Genomic DNA, 20,447 nt, shown 5'->3' with positions numbered 1-20,447 from the left:
GATGTTGATGAAGCTTCCAAGAAAGAGATCAAGGATATTCTAATCCAGTATGACAGGACTCTGCTGGTTGCAGATCCACGCCGTTGTGAATCCAAGAAATTTGGAGGACCTGGTGCTCGTGCACGCTACCAGAAGTCTTACCGTTAAAATTGTTCTACAGTCATGTGTCAGTCAATAAACACGATTTGATAATTTTGATGTTTGTAAATGGTGTTTTTTTTTTCTGTTGGGTGAACAGAGATTTTTTTCACTGTTAAGATTGATGCACAAATTTATGGGCATTAAAGTAAAATCAGAGGGCTGTTGGCAGTTCTCTTTTATGCCTTCATAGTAAGTAAGTGTAGATATATTGGGTCTTGGGAATAAGAAAGAGCTTTCTCCTGTTGATCAGTGTGTGGTTAGCAGAATGTGAAGGTTTACATCCTAGTTTTTTGTGTGTACATACAATGGTATAGTAGTTAGTTAAAGCAGAGTTCAATCTTTGCCTTTCTGGGAAATTGAAACAGATGTGCAGACTTTCTAGTTCCTAGATGGCCACTCTTCTGGTGTCACAAACCAGAACATAAGTAGCTTATGTTCTTCCCATATGAAAATGTCTTGGTCTGTTTACAGGATTATTCAGTACTGCACAAAAATGTGGATGTGACTCCCAGGTAGTAACTTCTCTATTGTGTGTTAGGTGGCTTGCCTTAGTATGCCACCCTAGTGTAACGCAACACATGAAGTATGTCTCCACATGCATGTTGGTGCTGGCAGTTCATGTTCTTGCAAAGGACTTCTGTTTTCCTTGAAATACCACACCAAGAGTGAAGTTCCAAACACCGCTATGGAGTATTACATGTCAATGAATACTGTCTGACATCATGGGCTGCTGTGACTTGTGCCTGCTCAGTGGCAAGGAATTTATCCTCTTAAGGCTAATTCCCACAACGTTGGGCTAAGTGGGTATTCAAGCAGCTATTCTGAAGTATGCATTTAAAGTTTATATTGTCAAAACCCAATTAGTTCTGGAAGTTTGTTTTCTTGCTGTATGAAATAATAGGCAGTTTTCTGGATTAGGATATCCAAGTCTAGGAAACTTATTTTTAAAATAACAAAACACCATATATTCATATTTAAAATAGTATTTTGTAAATGTGAAACATAAGGATTTTGTGTTATAAATAAGATTGGGCCTGAGTGAGTCATCCTTCAACTACATGCTCACACAGTACAGGCACAGAGGGATGCAGACCTGAAGAATAACCTTAAATGATTCAACAAAAATAAAAGGCAACATTCCTTTGGAAGCCAGACAGTTGCTTATGTCATGAGCCAGGTGAGACAATTTGAAGACCTTAGGGAAGTAAATGGGAAAAACCTGGAGTTGAAAATCTGACAGTAATTTTCAAAGATCTAGCTAGGGTGTGTCTGTCAAACGTGAAATGGTGGGGAAGTTCCAGTTTCTTGTCCACTGAAGATTTTCTTTCTGGAAATGGTCTCAGGGACAAAAAAGAGTCAAGTTCTGAGGAAGACTGTCGTGGTTTAAAACCCAGTCAGGTAACTCGTTCACTCACTCCCCCCCTTCTTTCCCTCCCCCTACTCCCAGAGGGACGAAGAGGAGAATCGAAAAGAATGCAACTCCCACGGGTTGAGATAAGAACAGTTTAGTAACTAAGGTATAACACAAATCACTACTGCTACCACCAATGATAATAATGATAAAGGAAATAACAAGGGAAGAGAATATAACATCTCACCACCAGCTGACCGATAACTCCCCCCCCCCCCCCCAGCCCAACCAAGCTCTGACCGATGCCTCCTCCAACCCCGTAGTTCCAGCCCTTCCAGGTAGCTCTCAGTTACCTCCTGGGCATGACGTGCTGCGGTATGGAATACCTCTTTGGGCAGTTTGGGTCAGCTGTCCTGTCTCTGCTTCCTCCCGGCTTCCCCTCCTCCCTGACAGAGCATGAGGCTCACAAAGTCCTTGGCCAAACCAAAACATCCTTGTTATCAGCTCTGTTCCCAAGCTGAAAGTCAAAACGCTGCACTGCACCAGCTACCAAGGAGAAAAATGACTGCTACTGCTGAACCCAGGACAAGACATAGGATGTGCCAACAAAAGGCTATATGAAAGGTCTGTTTTGTCCCGTGAAAGAGTTGCGAGTGAGGTCTTAGGTGTGAGCTGACCCAACAGGCATAGGCACAAACCTCAACTGTTCTCTGTTTAAAAACCAGTTTGGAGAGGAATTGAAGAAATGTTGGAGACTAACCAAATGAAAGCCCAGCTTCTGCTGGGTTGCTCTCTAAGTCCGGTGTTCCTGTGTCTATTTTACACTTACACTGCAATTTCAGTATTGGTGTGTGAGTACCTTGACACTTGAGATTTTTGTTGAGCTTTGTAGTGATGTGGTATTCTCTCACTTGTTTAATGGTAGGTCATTTCAGTGTACTTGGTCAACACAGTTAAACCAGCTTCCTTTGTGACTTGGGCTGGGGAACTCGAAAGAATAGGACAATTCTGCCCTTTCGCTTTAGTTTAGGAAAATAGGTGCTCATGGCTTTTTATAAATGTTGACATTTGTGATGATGTATGTTTTTTCTGTAGAAAGGCATTTAAGGCATGTTCACTCAAGTGTAGTTATTCGAGAGTTAACATGTGTAACATTACCAAATTCCTTCTGAAAAGGAATTCTCCATCCATCTCCCATTTTAGCTGTTGGCATCTGCTACAAAACACTGCATTACACGACCTGAATAGAAGCAGAACACTCTTGTTCAACCCCCTCATGCACCTGCTGAAGCAGAGGGCACTGTTGTATATCCTGTCACTGATTTACATAACAGGATTTTTGTCTTACATCAAGTGAATGAGATATTCTATTCTAGACACTTGTTTTCTATCTGACAACACGCATTGTCTGCTTTCCTCAGTTTCCCCTTTCTGCACCCATTTCTCATCCAGCGAGTTCCTCAAGAGTTTCTACCTTGTTGTAGAGTTGCTCACAATTTTTTCCGGCTCTTGGGCTGCTGTAAAATTGTAATGTTCTGCCTCCTAGCCTGGCTTTCTAAGGAAAAGCTGCTACGCAGGGCTAAATTCAAATGTGATTACTTGAATTCCTATGAGTGAAAACTGGCATCTTGATGGATGTTAATTAGCTTTGGCTGAGGAAAAATAAGCCTTCTAGTTGTTTGGCTCATGTGGTGACTGAAAAGCAAGGGCTCACTCGTATCATAGGAAGCGTGTACTGGCCTGCCAGTTGGCACATACGTACACTACGCCATGGCTTGTCCAAAAGTGATTTTTGCCTAGCTGTTAGAGCTGTCAGTTACAGGCAAAAAAGAGAGGACATAAAGTTATGGTGGTGTGAAACTGGGGGAGGCAAGGGGAGATGCAATACCTGATGCCAGTAACCTGAGGGGTAGATTTCACAGTTATGGGGAAAACCTGATGTATCATTTTTTCTGGCCACAGAAGGGCTTGTAACAATTGGAGATTTTTGTTTTGCTGTTCTTTAATGGAAAGGCTGAAAATAAAACTTACACTGCTACTAATATATCCAGAGATGATATCTGCATGTCATTCCTTCAACCAAAAGGCTCTTAGCGTAATAAAAATGCTTTCTGAACTGAACTCTGAGCCTATAAAAATGCCCCGTTAATCCTGTCGAGTGTTGTCATCCCCACAGACTTGCTTTCTAAATGAGAAATATTCATGGAATCAGGCTGGTGTCCTGGGTGGCTGGAGACTTTTATTCTAATGGTTAGTTACTGATCACCCACTAGAGGGCTTAACCTCGTTGGGGAAGCGTAACTACCGTGAAGTTCGGAGGTGCAAGGAGAGAACCTGTTCATAGAAATGTTTCTTTTCGTGATGCCCTGGTTCTGCAAGGATGGCAATCAAGCTCTTGTCACTGAGCATCTGCTCTGGCCAGAGGCACCCTTCCACACAGAAACAGTAACAGTCTGGTCTTCAAGCCCGTGGCGAGGTTCTTGAGCAGTTGTGGAGGTGGGTCTTGGAAGAGAAGAAATGCTCAGAACCTTGTTATCATCCAGTTCCTTCCTTAGTTTCACTGATGCCAATCCTTAGGAAGATCAGGTGCACACATCAAGATGTGGCCTCACTTGAACTGAAAATACCAATTCAGTGAAGGCTGGAGTGTGAGCTCTAAAAAGTACAGTGTTTCGTTAATGACGACAACGGACCCAATTCCAAACAAGGGCATGCTTATACCCGTGGCACTGAAGGCAGTTATTTTCTAGCCCACTATTTATAATCCTAATAAACTGTGTAAGATATAGATAAAGTCTATAGATAAGTCCTCGGAAACGTTTTGTTGGAAAATTTGGGGCAAATTTTCACTGTAATATAGAAATGTATTAATATTTAAATGTTTAAATAATATTTTAAAAGAAAAATCTGTAACCTAAAAATGTAACAGTAGCACGTTGAAGTGTAGATCACTGTGATCTGTGTTGCTTGTTTTCTTACAAAAGTATTTTCTAATGCATTTTTTTCTGCTCAGATGTTTCAGAAGTCCCAATCTGCTAGTATTTTATTACTTGTGTATATAGTGTGTATCATTACCTCGATATAATTTGATTCTTAATATAGTCCTCTGAGTTATAGTTCAGTGTAGGTGGCTGAATAATTCTTTTTCCTTATTAGCTAACATCCTTAATATACTTGAGAATGTGCTGTTTCCTACCCTGCCTTAAGGAGAGATACCCAGACCTAGCGAAGCCTCTTGCTCTGACTCTTACAAAATCCCTTTGCAGCTGATGAGGTTTAGTCTACTTCTTAAATATTAGAAGTTAAACAACAAAAATACTAACATTCATCGAATATTAATATATATATTAATTTATATTAATATATAAATATATATTAATATACGTTAAAAGGATAATTTCAGTTAAACTGAGAGTTCATTTTTGTTAATGGAAAGATTTATTTTTAAAGCTGCATATGAAGCATGGTGTGAAATACAGTCTTGAGGAAGGAAAGAATTCAAGATCAGACTTCTCAGAGGAGTTTGAAAGGGTTTCTAAACCAGACTTAGCTTGAAAGTAAGATAGCATAGAGACTGGTAATGGAATTTGGAAACTCTAAAGCTTGGGTTCATCTCCGCTTGATCCTCTAAGAGTAGCTTTATGAGAGGGTGAAATGTTGATAGGTGCTGCTGAATAGTTCACAGTCTGTGAGTATAACTACAGCAGTGTGGTAATTTGGATCAGGAACTTCCTTCTTTTTCTTCTCTGGCACTCCGGAGTAGTTTTGGACCACTCTGGTGGTCTCTATCTATCCCTAGATAGTCAGAAGTAAAAACAAAGCAAAAAACCTCTTGAAATGTGAATTATGTGAATGGCAGCTTCTCAGATCCAACCGTAATAAATTAATTCTTAAGAGATACTCCAAATACAGCATAGTGTGATAGCACATGTCATTTTGCAGTAATTATCCTTGGACTACCAGTGATCCCAATCTCAAAATAACATGAGTAGTAGGAGTTTCAGTTAGCATTATATGTATCTTTAAAATCACAATTTTTAATGATTCTGTTAATATTTGGATAAAGCAGGTAAGACTTTTCTATTTTAAAATGTAATAATTTTTCATTTGGGTGAAATGGAAGTTCATGTCTCTCCTTTTAGGATAGATAAGGAACATTATATGTTACTTTCTCAAACCATTTAGTTACAGTTTATAAAATAGCATCATTTCAGGGTCTTGCAAAGGTATTTCACTGTAATAAGCAGTAAAATAACACTCAGTGCAAGCCTCAAAGCACACAAAGGTGTGTGACGACTGAAAGAACTCTCAAACTATCATGTTGTGGCAACATTTCTGTCATTGTCTGCTATGTTATAAAGGGCTGATTCAATTCAACAGAGGAGTAATACTCGCAGGTCTAGTCAAAGTGTAACCAATACAGACTCTGCTGAAGAGTTACTATGCATTACTAATGAGAGACATGCAGCCAGAAAGTAGTATGCAGTGCTTGAAAAGCTCCTGAACTTGTTTGTAGCTACCAAACTTGATGTCTCCTTTTCTTTTCCTTTTTTGCATTGCATTATTTTAAATAATGCATCCAACTATCTAGCTTTTGAAGGATTTAAACACACTGTAGAGATACCTACTTCTAAGATGCCATCATAATCAAAGTCATTAATTTGGATAAGTTTCCTAAGTTATACTGAAATGAACATTGTGGGAAAACTCAGTTTAATGATACTGTGGAGTATATTCATGCTTCATTCACTGCTGTCCTCTTTGCAAGGTAAGAACTTTATTCCATTTTCTATATAATGCTAATTTTTACAAGGATTTGTTTTCCTAAATATTTTAATATTACAGCTTCTTCTTTTTCTATCATTACAAAGCAACTTTTTTGACCCTTTCTGGAATTCATACATAGAAAAGGTTTTTTTTTTAACACAGGTTAAAATACTGTATATCGCCATTCTCTCTCACAGATGCAGAAACTAAAACACAGCTCTTTTTCCTTTACTTAAGACACATTTTTATGTCTGAATTTGTTACAAAACAATTATTTAGGAACAAAATTTTAGACTTTTTTTTTCATCTTGTCATTATTGTCAGATGAGTAAGCACCTAATGATCTTCAATGGGGTATGATTTTGTTTGAAGAGACTGCACCTGCCATTTGTTTAAACATATTTAGAATGCTGGGGTGAATAATCACTCTTCTAGTTATAGAAATTATCTTCTTTTCTATACAAATGAATCATAGATAGTTTTCTTCCAGTAATTATAGAGATTTCTAAGGCAATATGAGAAAAAAAGCAGGGGGGTTTATATTGTTTGTTTTAAAAAGCCTGAACTCCAGAGAATTTTAAATGATTTTCAGTTGAGTCTTACAGGTAACATTCAGAAAATGATCATAGCTATCCACCCTTGAAGTCTGATCCTGGAAAGCTCAGAGCACCTCTTGTATTTTATCAGTTTTGTTCTGAGCCTCTGAAGAACTATGAAATTTTTGCTTTTTTTCTTGGTAGCACGTACCAGAACTGAGATGCTGGGAACTTGATGGTCAGTACTTGAGAGTCAAATTCTCAAGAAGAAAAGCATGTAGTGCTACATCCTTTGGAAACAGAAAAAGTTTGTGTGAAGGTGCTCTGGAAAACTTAGGATCATTAAAGAGCAAAGTTCAATAGAGTTGTTTTAAACTTGACAAACTGTAGAAAAAACATTTAACTCGGTGACTTTTTAATCTACAGGATCTTATTGCAAGCTTTCTCTTTTGAGAAGAGATTCAAGGTAAGTTTTTTCCCTTACCTGTTAAGTCCTACAAACAGAACAAGAATGAAAAAGTGTGACACAGTGCAAATTAGAAAGTAAAATACAGCCTTGATTTTGACATGTAAAATGTCATGTACGTGTACATTGGATGTAAAACACACCTTCAGAATGTTTACAACTCTTTTCAAAGACTTTACATGAAGGGCATGGGTCCTTTGTTTGAAAATTGTTTGAAAAATGGAGGTCCTTATGAAAAGTGATACTTCTATGCTGTTGAGAAAGCTTAGAGGAATAATGGAATGAAACCAGCATGAGATCATGATTTTGTGACTGGAAAAATACATTAAATGAGTATCCTTCAGCAGTTTTAATTGCATGATAAAATCCTAGCTGCTATTTGAAGCACAGAAAAGTAAGTGCTATACAGCCTTAAGATAAACATTTTCAATACAAATTTTCATGTAGAAGATAAAATCCAAACAAAACCCAAACTAGGGAATGTTCCTGATCCCATTGAATTAAATGGGAACTATACCATCAGTTTCAATAGAAGCACCCAGTCAGACATACCTTCAGATGTTTAATGATGTCTAACACATCTAGTGAATGCAAGTCAGACGATATGCCATCTCGGACTGTTGATAAAACTAAGTTTGTTCTTGTTTCTAATCTTAATCAGAAATTTAAGGAAATAAAAGCTGGAGAGTTATCTCTTGCTATTGCAAGTAGCATCATGGTATATTCAAATAATACTTGAGGGAACTCACAGCCACTCACACGCAGCATCAAGTAAATATGAAGCTGCTTTACAAGTTTGTATCCTGTCATGTAAGCCTATTTTGCCTATTTACATCTCCTTCACAAGCTCCAGGTACCTCCCTGTGCAAGCAGATGCCAGAGTGCTGCCCAATTCGGTAAAATGAGATCACACAAAAAAGAAAGAAAAAAACCACCTTTTAAAATGTTAACCCAAGAAAGACTGCTTTGATAAAGTGATGGTAATCAGAGAGAAACGCTTCTCTCTGGGGAGCTGCTTATTCAGGTTGCTCCGGGGACCTTTGATTATACAACATCCTTTTTGTTTTCTTCCAGAAATGACTTTAATGCAACAAGAGAGAAAAGAGATCTCGTAACAGCCGAGGTAGGTTATACCTCCAAAAGCAGGAGGGAGGGAAAACCCTTCCTGCTTTTCTGCTCTGGGTCTTTGCTATGCTTACAAAGGAGCCTTTGTGAGGAGAAGGGCAGCAGTAACAGGAGGACAGTGTTGAGGAGCAGCAGCTATATACCTGCTCACCCTCCTCCTGAGCCCATGCCCTCATGCCTTCATCCTCTCTCAGCAAAGCACCTGGTGGGTGACCCCTTGACGAGCTGACTGACGCACACCACAGGAAATAAACCTGTGATTCCTTTGTCTGTTGTGAGGGGGAACAGAAAGCCCTGGAAAGCTGTTAGTTTGGTGGGAGCCATGATGGCAGCACCACCAGCAAGGACCCCTCCCACATGTGGTGCAGTGGTGGCTCCAGCCCTGCCCTGGTGCCTACCACTCTGGTCCACTGCTGCCTCAATGCTGTATCTCAGCAATGTTGTGCTGAAACTTAATAGTAAACAGGGGAATATCGTTCCCCTGCTGGTACACACCTCAGGCTACAGAGCCCAAATGGGGTTTGGTGAGGGCAGATGGGTTGCCCAAGGAGATCACTCCTCACGGTCCTGTGGGGAGCCCGCAGCTGAACCATGGATGATTTTCTCCAAGTCACTTTGAGATCCATGTGCCTCCTGCCAAGTCAGAAGGTAGCTGGTGTGAAATGCTGCACTAAGGTGAATTGAGCCCCTGAGGGAAATAGGACCTCAGGACTGATGGTGTCTCAGGAGGGCGTTCAGCAGGAAAGTGCTTTCGCAGCAAGGGCCCTCTGCCTTCCTGAGATAACGTAAAGGCCAAAAACTGCTTTCCAGATGAGGACAGCTCTGGGTAACTATCAGGGTAAATGGACACGGGTCTTGTTGTACAGGAAGGGAAAGGATTCTCTCTCTGCTAGCAGCAGGCCATGGAGACCAGGAATAGTTTTGGTGCAGGGGCCGTGAGGTGGTGATTTGATGAAGTCCATTTCAAGTTGATTTTAGATGGATTGTGCTACTTGGTTTCATCCTACATAGTATTTCCATTTGGAAAAGGGAAACTTTTATGTCATTGTGCAAGGCATTAGGGAAACTTCATCTAACCCATTCTCTGTGCAGTGCTGTTCACTTTGAGGTCCATTAGTTCAAACTCCAGAAGTGGAGAATGACTGGTGGCAGGAGTGAAGAAAGAAATTAGCTTACAAGTAAAGACTTTAACAATTTATTTTGCTTACTTGTGCAGCTGAAGGCTGGCATTTATGTCTGTGGGAGCACAGAGGGTTAGCTCTTTTCTCGTAGAACATCAGAGATGGAACAAATAACCACAGGGAAGAAGAGCTATTTAAGCAAAAGGGCCAAGCTTTATAAAGCTAAATGATTTAAACTGGCCGTGAAATATTTAACTACCCAGCACTTCACCCTGATAAACTTTCCGATCAGACTACTGGGGCCAAAAACCCCGGAGTGCTTTCAGCCTGGGGTGGGATCAGTTCTTGGAAGAGACAATGCAACGTGAGAAGCTGCAGTAGCAGAGTTCTGGGTCCGATCCAGGGCTTCCTTATAGTCCAATGTTCCTTGGTTTATAAACAAGACAGGGAGCAAATCAGGCAGATCCGCCTCCTCTTTTGTTTTGGGTGAACCAAAATGCAATTCTGAAGGATTTCAAGGAGGACATGAAATCCATTGCAGCTGAAGTGGCCACAGTATGCAGCACAGAGCAAGATCTAGGAGAGAGGATGAAATGGATGGATATCACATCTTTGAGCCCTCCAACTATTGGTATTTGACCACAGTGAAAAGGGCAGGAGTGTTCTCTGTCCCGTTACTCGTCCTTCCAAATGTAAATGCAAAACTTATCAGGTGGAGTCTTGCTGATTCATTGGTGCAGGAGGGGATGGAAAGGAGGCCATCGGTGAACCTTCTTGTCCCCATGATGCTGGTTGCTGCAGTCACTGTCACACTGGCTCATGCTGTCAATCCCTCCTTCAACACCCATGACTGTTCAATGTGCTGGCTGAGCCACAAATTATTCTTCTGTATTAGAAATCCCAACCCAGTGTTAGGCTGCAGGGCTTCAAGCTTGTATTGGCTCATTCCTAAAGCACAAAAACCCTGATTTTGCTTTTATGTTTGTCTGACAGATTCAAGCTTCCTCTGCTCTGTCACACCTTCATGGGACCTTGACACGGAGTCCTCCAGGAGGTCAGTGCCATGATCCTCACTTGCAAGAGGAGAGATGGTCCTGAAAATGTTGCCTTCCCACCAGCTCTCCTGTGTTACTGTCGGTTACGGAAGCCCTCCTCATTGTGTCCCCTATAGAACCATGCCTTGTCTTATTTACTTGTTTTATCCATGTTAAATCTGGAGGACTTTTTACAAGGGCATGTAGTGAGCAGACAAGGGAGAATGGTTTTAAACTGACAGAAGGGAAATTTAGGTTAGATATTAAGAGAAAATTCTTCACCATGGGGGTGTTGAGACACTGGCACAGGTTGCCCAGAGAAGTTGTGAATGCCCCATCCTTGGAAGTGTTCAAAGCCAGGTTGGACGGGGATTTGAGCAACCTGGTCTAGTGGCAGGGGTTTGGAACTGGATGATTTTTAAGGTCCCTTCCAAACCAAACCATTCTATGATGGCATGAAAATTCCTGTTAAAATAATACTTTCAAAATATTTTCAAAACCAGGAACAGCCAACTAAACCAATACTTTAAAAAAAAAAAGTTTTAGAGGTGTAGTTCTATTGCAATTTTTCTTTTCTGCCCCTTTTTCTGTCTTTGGCAGAGGATGTAAGCATGTCTGAGAGGCATGTAACTGGTTATGTGAAGGGACAGGGGTGTTCAGGGAATGAGCACACAGCTGCTCCTGACGGGTTTTTAGCACTGTACAAACATATAAAGCAGGTCCAAGTTACAGAAGTTGTTTTGCAGAAAAGCATATTGTATCCAACTAAACTTCGATATCCTTCCTGGAAAATACATATGTCTGGGTAGGTGCTTTCTGTTGTGTTTTTCCATGTAAATAAATATATGTAATTTTACAACTCACAATTCTAACAATAACAAAGACGTTTTCCACACTAGTTCTGTTCTATAAACAGCATTTTCTGCTTTGTTGGTATTTTCAGAGTATCTGTGTATATTTGGAAAGCAATTCTTAAATGGAAAAAAATCAAAACTAAGCATGGAAAGGAGTTTTCACAGTGAAGGCTGAAGTTCTTAGTCATTCCGTAACTTCTGTAACTTCTGTGTGTGCTTCATTATGAAGGTCCCATTTTGTTCCCATTTAATGTCATTAGCAGCTTTACCATGGCATGGAAGGGCCTGTTTATGTCGTTTACTTCTTCACAATGCTTTTTTAATCTGTCAGCAAGATTGTAAGCATTTATATCTAGAGTTTTCATGCTCCCCCAAGAAGGAAAGCAACTATCTGCAAAACCTGATGAAATTTTGCTTTTTGTAGGGAAAGGGACTACCTTTCTTCCCTGCTTTTTGGGGAACTATGATTTAAACCCACCTCAGCAAATGATTACTAGATGACAGTGAAGTTTAAGCTTCCAAACAGGCTATAAAACCCCTTAATGAAACTGCTTTTGGAAACAATTACTAATTATAATACCAAACAAGCCATTCCCATGGAATCCGGAGTCTCTGACTCCAGCCACCTCTTATGCAGAAATAACCTTTTTTTTAGCATGGAGGGAAGGTTATTTCTAATTGTTTTTTTACTCTGTAAATTATATATTCTGGACTGCTCAGAAAGTCACTATACCCTTTGCTGTAATGCTTAGGAGGGAGGAGATGGACATGTATAAACTGTGCTTAATTTAGTCAATTAGAATAATCTGTGTCCTGTGTATTTCAAGATCAGCAGGACTGGGATTTGGTTTCTTTACATGGGAACTTGACCTTTTGTTTGCTGGGAGGAGGTTGACCTTTTGCTCCTTTGTTAGTTTACAAGTCTCAAACCAAATGGGAGAGAACCTTGCTTCTCTTTTAACCAGGGAACACAAAGGATAAAATTAAGTAGATGTTAAAAACTGGAGATTGTTGTTGGTTAATTTTCTTAGCTGATATAACTACTTATGATTTAACAATAAACAGATTTAATGTGGATCTCTCAGCCTGTTTGCAAAATACCGTATCTTCTAAAAGGCTGCTATGCTTGTTTACAGGTTCATGTTCCCTGGAGTGCCTTAATGGAGCAGCCTGCACAGAGGCAGGTGACTGTGACTGTCAGTTATTTCAGGCTCAAGGAAGCAGATGCCAAATTGGTGAGTTTTGGACCCAAAGAGGCGAGTTTCAGCTTCAAGTGAGACTTGAGGTGCAGGTTTTTGAAACTGCAATGTTAACAGCATATTTATGAGTCCCCTGTGGTAGGACTGTCATTCCACTAGTACCTAATAGGATTAAAATGATATGCATTAAGGATATATAAAAAGCAATATCAGGAATGCCTACATTTTAGCACTTGAGCTATAACGATGCATAGATGCTGTAACAGATAGATCACTGTCTAGTACACCAGTAGCTGGCCAACTTTTTTTAGCTAGCTGAATAACCAAAAAGTCACTGCATTTTTCTAACAAATAGTGACTTATTTCAAATAAAATTACCAGCTATCTCAATGCACTGGCTCCTGGAACCAGTGCAGGGTTCTGGTTTCTGTGTGTAGGGACCAACAAGAATTGTCTTCCAAGATCTGCAGTAGACCTAAATCTCTTGCCTCTACTTCTCATAGAATTATAGAATAGTCAGGGTTAGAAAGGACCTTAAGATCACCTAGTTCCAATCCCCCTGCCATGGGCAGGGACACCTTCCACTAGACCAGGTTGCTCCAAACCCTATCCAGCCTGGCCTTGAACACTGCCAGGGATGGGGCATCCGCAGTTTCTCTGGGCATCCTGTGCCAGTGTCTCACCACTCCCACAGTAAAAAATTTCTTCCTCATATTCAACCTAAATCTCCCCTGTTTAAGTTTTAACCTGTTACCCCTTGTCCCATCACTACAGTCCCTAATGAAGAGTCCCTCCCCAGCATCCCTATAGCCCCTCTTCAGATACTGGAAAGCTGTTATGAGGTCTCCACGCAGCCTTCTCTTTTCCAGGCTGAACAGCCCCAACTTCCTCAGCCTGTCTTCATACAAGAGGTGCTCCAGTCCCCTGATCATCCTCGTGGCCCTCCTCTGGACTTGTTCCAACAGTTCCATGTCCTTTTATGTTGAGGACACCAGATGCACACAATACTCCGAGTGAGGTCTCATGAGAGCAGAGTAGAGGGGGAGGATCACCTCCTTTGACCTGCTGGTCACGCTCCTTTTGATGCAGCCCAGGATACGGTTGGCTTTCTGGGCTGCAAGCGCACACTGAAGCCGGCTCATGTTCATTTTCTCATCAACCAACACCCCCAAGTCCTTCTCCACAGGGCTGCTCTGAATCTCTTCTCTGCCCAACCTGTAGCTGTGCCTGGGATTGCTCTGACCCAGGTGTAGACCCTTGCACTTTGCTATGTTGAAATTCATGAGGTATTGAGATTCATGAGGTGAAGTATATAATAATTAAAATGTCTCCACTGAAGAAAATGAAAAACTTACAATGATCTCACATGATTAAAACTGTATCATAAGAATTAATAAAAAGTAAAAACTGACTATATTTAAAGTTGAAGAAATTAGTTTATCTTTTGTCCTTGCTATGTATTTCCTTTTAAGCTCTTATTTCCTTTCTGAGCTCTTACTTTTGTAGATGCCTGTGACACTTGTCAATGTTTTACTGTGCTGCTTGTAAGCTCAATGTGTTGTCTCCAGTACCCAACACTGGTAAGGACCGAGATGGGATTTGCAAATCGTGGGGACAGTATCATTTTGAAACATTTGATGGCATCTACTACTACGTCCCAGGAAATTGCTCCTATATTTTTGCAAAAGACTGCAGTACTCCAGAACCACAGTACACTGTTTGGGTGAGTATGAGAGCATATGCTAGAAATAACATACTGAGTATTCCTCTATTACAGGAATTGCATTGTAAGTAAGATAAATAGAGAGACAATAAGTGGATCAGGCTGTTGCATTACTTACTTGAATATAAAACTGTGCTGCTGGAAAATGTCTAAGCCTATGTGCAGTAACTCAAACCACTGATGAAATGATAATCAACAGCCAGTATATTAAAAATAGTATTTCTTACTCCCCCTGTCCTAAAAAGGATCTTTGATCTCTCTTTTCTGGAAGCAGAAGTCCTGAAGCCGACCTTGGAAACAGCAATAAAATTTAGCTGTCAGGTTGTAAAAAAATTTGAGTTGCTGAGTAAAGTGCAAGCAGCTATCACCTGCCTGAGAGCTTGGCTCCCAAGCATACTGGGTACCAATTCACAGCCATCGGCATGCCTATGGGGAGCTGCCTCCATCCCTTCTGTGGATTTGCATTCTACTTTTAGACTACCTCTACATCATGCAGCGAAGATTAACAACTCAAAAGCCTTCATCTTCACCTATGCATGGAAGGCACTCTTTTTAGTAATTTCCTCAAATTGCTGAGTATCAGTGGTTAATGACTTTGGGTCAGGGAGAGTTCATACCTATACCTTCTTTGAAGGAAGTTGCCTTATTTATCAGGCTGTTGGTTACTGTAGGGAGAGGATATGAGCTCATTGTATTACATTTTACACACTGTTTGGGATTTGGTGCTGACTGGGTAGGGGAGAGGAGACAAGAGGGATCCTAATTCTGAGCCCTAGTGGTCAAAGTTCCCCCAGGGCCAAGGGCAGACCTAGATGCTGATTTCTGCTCCAAGGACTAGTTTTCCTTTACAAACACATAACCTCCTCTTCCCCCAGATAATATCATCTAGTGAAGATAAATCTGCCATTAAAACTACCATTTCTATTCACTCAGGTTATAGACAGATGCTGGTACATCTGTCTTCCAAGATTTCATTTTAATTCTTTGGATTCTGTGTGCAGCTATCTTTTAGGACTTCTCAGAAAATGCTGTACCAAAGTCCAAGCTTATATTAAAATTTAGAATCAATATTTGAGTGGATTCCAGCTGCTCTAGAAAGAGAGAAACTACCATTCAATTGCTGGAATAAATGTCATGCTTTGCTAAAAACTGAAAATGTTTATTCAGAAAAGTCATAAGTAAGGTTGAAACAATGCAATCTCTACAGGCTGGGCAATGGAGAGCCAAGAACTTTGTCAGATCCTCACATTATTGTCCTTCTGGCTTTAATAATCTACCTGTCTAGAAAAGGAATACAAGAATTATTTAATTTTCCTTGATTGTGTTTCTGTCTTGGTCCAGGTTTACATAAAAGCCATTCATCAGAACTAGTAACTTTTATGATGTCTTTAGTTATTATTATCTTTACGCATAAGTATAAACTATAAGCAAAAACTCTTATGCTTTCCCTCCTTTGGTTTATTTCACTCAGAGAAACAGTAACTGGTTTTTACTTCCAGGATTAAGTGTCAATTTAGGAAGATTAATTTGAGTATGTGTTACCACTGTATGTGTTTACCAACAGATCTTTTCTAAAAAGCCTGATAGCTCTAGTTACTTTTGAAGTTTCCTTTACTATGTTGGCAAGATGTTTCCCAGTTAGTAACCTATTTAGCTTCACAGCATTGTCAAATAAACTGGCAATGCAACTCCCATCCTTCTCAAATAACAGTGACACACACTCATAGGAATTATATTCCAGCTATCTGAACTCTGTCTACATTTTAATTTACCTAAATGATAGGTACCTAAAATTCGCAACTCATTCCTCTGTCTCATCAGTGTGGTCTAAATTCAGCTCACAGACCATAGTCTAGGGCATCCCACAGGTTTGTGTGTCTCAGCTTCCGTGATATTAATGAAAGCTGTTGAAGTTTTGGTCAAGCCCTTGGAGTAGGTATGAGCTTAAAATCCATTCAGACTATTGAGTGTAATTAACTGTGTAGTTAAATGTTTAGAGCAGAGGCACAGAGCGTTGGACACCTACATCCCTAACATCAGTCAGAGTAAATGTGAACCCACTGTTTTCAAGTCCTGAGAGAATGTCCTGGCCAACGAAAGCTATGTGATGTCTGGGAACAGGGACTTTTCTGCAGTAACTGATCTGCCATGCAGAAGGCTGGCAGTGCAAAGAAGCCTCCTTTTTGCCAGATTATACAAAGAGTGCTAGTTTATCATGCTGGTTTCAAGGTCTGATTACACATTTTTTCATGCAAGATCTACTTGGCTGCCGTCAAACTGTAGACATGCAGTAGACAAAGAGTAGATATCCAAAATCTCAACAGATCCTGAGTTCAGAAAGGTGTGCTGTAGTTCAGCTGGTGTCAGTCTCAGCTGACATGGAGAATGCTGGCATTACACTGAGGTTTTGTATTGGTTTGTAGTCCCCTCTTAGAGATCAGACCTCTAGAAACAGAGCAATAGAATTGTCTCCTCAGTGCAATTAACAAGGCTCTACGTTGACAGTTACAAGCCATCTCACTACTATGTCCCTGAAGTTCATCTACATAAAATAACTGGCTATGTCACCCAGTACTTCACCCACTGTCTTGTGATGATTTGTGCTATTAAACTCTCACTGTATTTCTCAGTAGTATTGAGTAGCGTGAACTTCTAGCTTTGCATATCTTTGTGATATTTTTATATTCTAAGTATTTATTTGTAAAACTCTTTCAGTAATTAGTGCATAGAAATGAAGAATATCATATATGAGTTTATGAAAAATTACCTGATGACATCATTGAGAACAAACATTTATTCTTATTGTGTGTACATTTCTCCTCTCTAAGGTTCATAACAGTCCTCACTGTTATGGTTCTGTATATACTTGTCAGAGGTCCATCAGCTTGTTTTTTTCAAACCAAGAAGAAATAATTATTTCAGGACATGAAGTAAGAAAAGATGGAATCAGGTAAGTGTTCTAATGGTTGATTTTAACGTGATCTAATGGTTTGATTTTAAATGGTTGATTTTAATTGCCAAAAGATAGTGTGGAGTTTGGGAAATTAATGCTTTTTACACCAGCCAGAGAAAATGGTTTGATGCATATGTTTATTGGTTGCTCACTGTTCTATATTGTTCTGCTCTGACAGAGCTCTCCTGTGAGCAGATGTAATGGTGCAGATGTAATACCTGAGTGAAGATATAGCATATGCTTCCCACATGAATCTTGTGTTCAACTTCTCAGCTGCAACCTGGCAATTACCCATCCCTACTTTGTATAGACAAAGTCTGTATTGGGCAATTCCAGCTAATCCTTGGTGCATCCTGATACCATTTTTATCAAGGTAGTTATTATTTGTTCTTGGTAGCAATACTTAATGTAAGACATAATCTTCTAGACAAGTCTGAATTGGTTGTATCAAAGATCTTAAGCCTCCTTTTGGGCAAAAACTCCACAAAACATATCTGAGGTACATCAAACCCTCAATTTTACCTTTTTTTTTTTTTCAATAAGTAAAAAGATGAATGCAAGGCTGGTTAATAAAGTACAGGAAATTTCAAAGAGTTGTGGCCATACCCTTCAATATAATGTTGTATCTGTTAGCATCTGAGAGTGATAGCTACTGTGATCCTGTTCATCCCAACAGAAACTACTTTGGAAGATTAGGATTGGATCTGTACTGCCGTGTTATTGTCCAGTGGTCTTTGGCCAAAGGAGGAAGATACACAGTATCAATACAGGTCAATAGTTCTGTACTGTAAGTTCCTCCATTTGCAGATGAGGGCCAGGAGACCTCCATGTATGGATAAGGAGCTGCTGAGGAAACTTAGGGGGAAAAAAGAGGCTTATAAAAGGTGGAGGCAAGGACAGGTGGCCTGGGAAGAATACAGGAATGCTGTTCGGGAAGCTAGGGACCAGGTTAGGAAAGCTAAGGCTCAGTTAGAATTAAACTTGGCTAGGGATGTGAATGATAACAGGAAGGGATTCTATAGGTACACTGAAAATAAAAGACAGATTAGGGACAATGTGGGCCCTCTCCGGAAGCTCTCAGGAGAACTGGCTACACAGGATTTGGAGAAGGCTGAGGTTCTGAATGACTTCTTTGCCTCAGTCTTCGCTGGCAAAGTCTCTGACCACACCACCCATGTTTTGGAAGGCAGACACAGGGACTGTGAGCATGAAGACTTTAGGCCCACTGTAGGAGAGGATCTGGTTCGAGACCATCTTAAGAACCTGAATGTGCACAAGTCCATGGGACTTGATGAAATCCATCTGAGGGTCCTGAATGAGCTGAGGAATGAAGTTGCTAAGCCACTGGCCATCATATTTGAAAAATCATGGCAGTCAGGTGAAGTAATGGGTTCAAACTTAAACAGGGGAAGTTTAGATTGGATATAAGGAAGAAATTCTTTCCTGTTAGGGTGATGAGGCACTGGAATGGGTTGCCCAGGGAAGTTGTGAATTCTCCATCCCTGGCAGTGCTCAAGACCAGGTTGGACAGAGTCCTGGGTGACATGGTTTAGTGTGAGGTGTCCCTGCCCATGGCAGGGGGGTTGGAACTTGATGATCTTAAGGTCCTTTCCAACCCTAACTATTCTATTCTATGATTCTATTCTATGTTTAACCCAGTGATGACCCTGTGCCCAAAAAGGCTGCTGGTGGTCATAGTGTCATGCATAGTGTCACACAATGCAGCAGCCTCATGAAGTCATGTATTCTTCAGTGTGCCCATGCTAGGCTTTGAAAATAAAGATTCATTATTCTTTCAGGCATCTAATTTGTACAACCAATAGGTGTGTACAGAACAGCATTCATTTTTGATGTTGCATATAGAGAAGTAAACAGAAGGTAGGAAAAACATGATGAAGAACTAAACGGAAGTGACTGTATACGCCTGGAAAAGGGGGTTTAGTGAGCTAGAAGGTGATGTTTTTTGTGACATTTTTCTATCACTAACCTATCTCATCTGAAGGAGGCTATTTATTTTTTTCAGATTAGTTTTGCCTCAGACAATTGGAAATGCTTTCTTTGAGAGACTGGCTGACTATATACTGGTGAAGACCACCTTTGGTTTTTCTCTTGCTTGGGATGGAAACTCTGGTATTTATATCAAGCTGACAGAAGATCAAAAGGGAAAACCTTGTGGCCTCTGCGGAGATTTTAATGGCAATAAACATGATGACCTGAAACTACAAAACAGTAAGTCAGTAGCCTGGAAATACACCCTTGTGTGAACAGCTTCCATGCTCACTTTTAATATAATACTGTAAAAAAGTAGAGTCCTGTTTCAATTCTTTCAGTAGAAAATAGAATATCTGCTCTACTCATCCTTATAATTAAAGTTGCTGAGGGAAAAGGTTCAAGAAAGTATTTAAACGTATGCTTAAGTCTCTTCTTGCTCAGCAAAGTACTTAGGGCATGTTTATCTTAGCTGATGAAAGTGCCTTCAAATAATAAATAAATTAACAAATGCATGTGATTTTCTCTATGTTTTAAGGTGGAGAGAGAAGGAGAGAAGAGCTAAAATAGTAGTATTTGCAAAAAGCACCATCTCCACTCGTTCCTTTGTATGAGCATCACAGAAGTGCCAGTTGAAATGTGTAAATTTCAAAGCTATTTCCAGGTAGTCCCTTGTATGCATACATGGCATGAAGTATCATAGGCCTCTGATTACCCTGTAGGATAAGGATCTGCCCAATGCTGTGTCTGAGGCAGAGATGACTTACTAAACTGGTAAAACATTCTGTAGTCTACGTAGGGACTACACCATAGGGATTTTTGTCCTACTTGCAATTAATGTAAAAACAAAACAAAACACCCAAACCAAAACAGAAAAAGAACAAGCTTGAGAATGTGAGGAATATTTTTCCCAGCCTCTGATAAAAACAAAGACAGGACTGTTTTACTGTTACCATTCATTGCTGAGAGAATCTCCTCCCATGACCCTGCATATGCTTATGTCACAGGAGTTATCTCACTGAAACTATTTTCACCCTCCCCTGTTGTTTTTTTTTCCCATTTTTAATGGTAGATAGTGGAGCTCTTTGACTTTCTAAGTGAAGGAAGATGCAGTGTACCTATCTTTGTATAGTCTTTAAAAATGTGCCCAACATATATTTCTCATAATTCTTCTGCCATGGGAGCAGT

General features: G+C 40.1%; 2 protein-coding genes across 3 annotated transcripts in view; both read left to right on the top strand.

Moving 5' to 3' along the window:
* RPS16 (ribosomal protein S16) overlaps window positions 1-196 on the top strand; it is a 45,339-nt gene extending 45,143 nt beyond the window's left edge. For both annotated transcript variants that reach the window (XM_061454695.1, XM_061454696.1), the window contains exon 6: window positions 2-196. In XM_061454695.1, the coding sequence (XP_061310679.1) occupies window positions 2-147 (146 nt within the window). In that variant the 3' untranslated portion in view covers window positions 148-196. The remainder of the gene's footprint in view (window position 1) is intronic.
* Window positions 197-6,181: 5,985 nt separating this feature from the next.
* The window catches only part of OTOGL (otogelin like), a 97,393-nt gene continuing 83,127 nt past the window's right edge, over window positions 6,182-20,447 (top strand). Inside the window, exons 1-8 of the mRNA XM_061454525.1 lie at window positions 6,182-6,260; window positions 7,222-7,261; window positions 8,336-8,384; window positions 10,501-10,561; window positions 12,532-12,630; window positions 14,163-14,317; window positions 17,146-17,267; window positions 19,294-19,499. Coding sequence (XP_061310509.1) covers window positions 6,182-6,260; window positions 7,222-7,261; window positions 8,336-8,384; window positions 10,501-10,561; window positions 12,532-12,630; window positions 14,163-14,317; window positions 17,146-17,267; window positions 19,294-19,499 — 811 coding nt within the window. The remainder of the gene's footprint in view (window positions 6,261-7,221; window positions 7,262-8,335; window positions 8,385-10,500; window positions 10,562-12,531; window positions 12,631-14,162; window positions 14,318-17,145; window positions 17,268-19,293; window positions 19,500-20,447) is intronic.

The sequence above is a fragment of the Pezoporus flaviventris genome, unplaced genomic scaffold (genome assembly GCF_033815535.1).
Source record: "Pezoporus flaviventris isolate CSIRO_AGI_PZ_B2104156 unplaced genomic scaffold, CSIRO_AGI_Pfla_v1 ptg000016l, whole genome shotgun sequence".
Classification (NCBI taxonomy): domain Eukaryota; kingdom Metazoa; phylum Chordata; class Aves; order Psittaciformes; family Psittacidae; genus Pezoporus; species Pezoporus flaviventris.
This window is presented reverse-complemented; position numbering and strand designations above follow the sequence as displayed.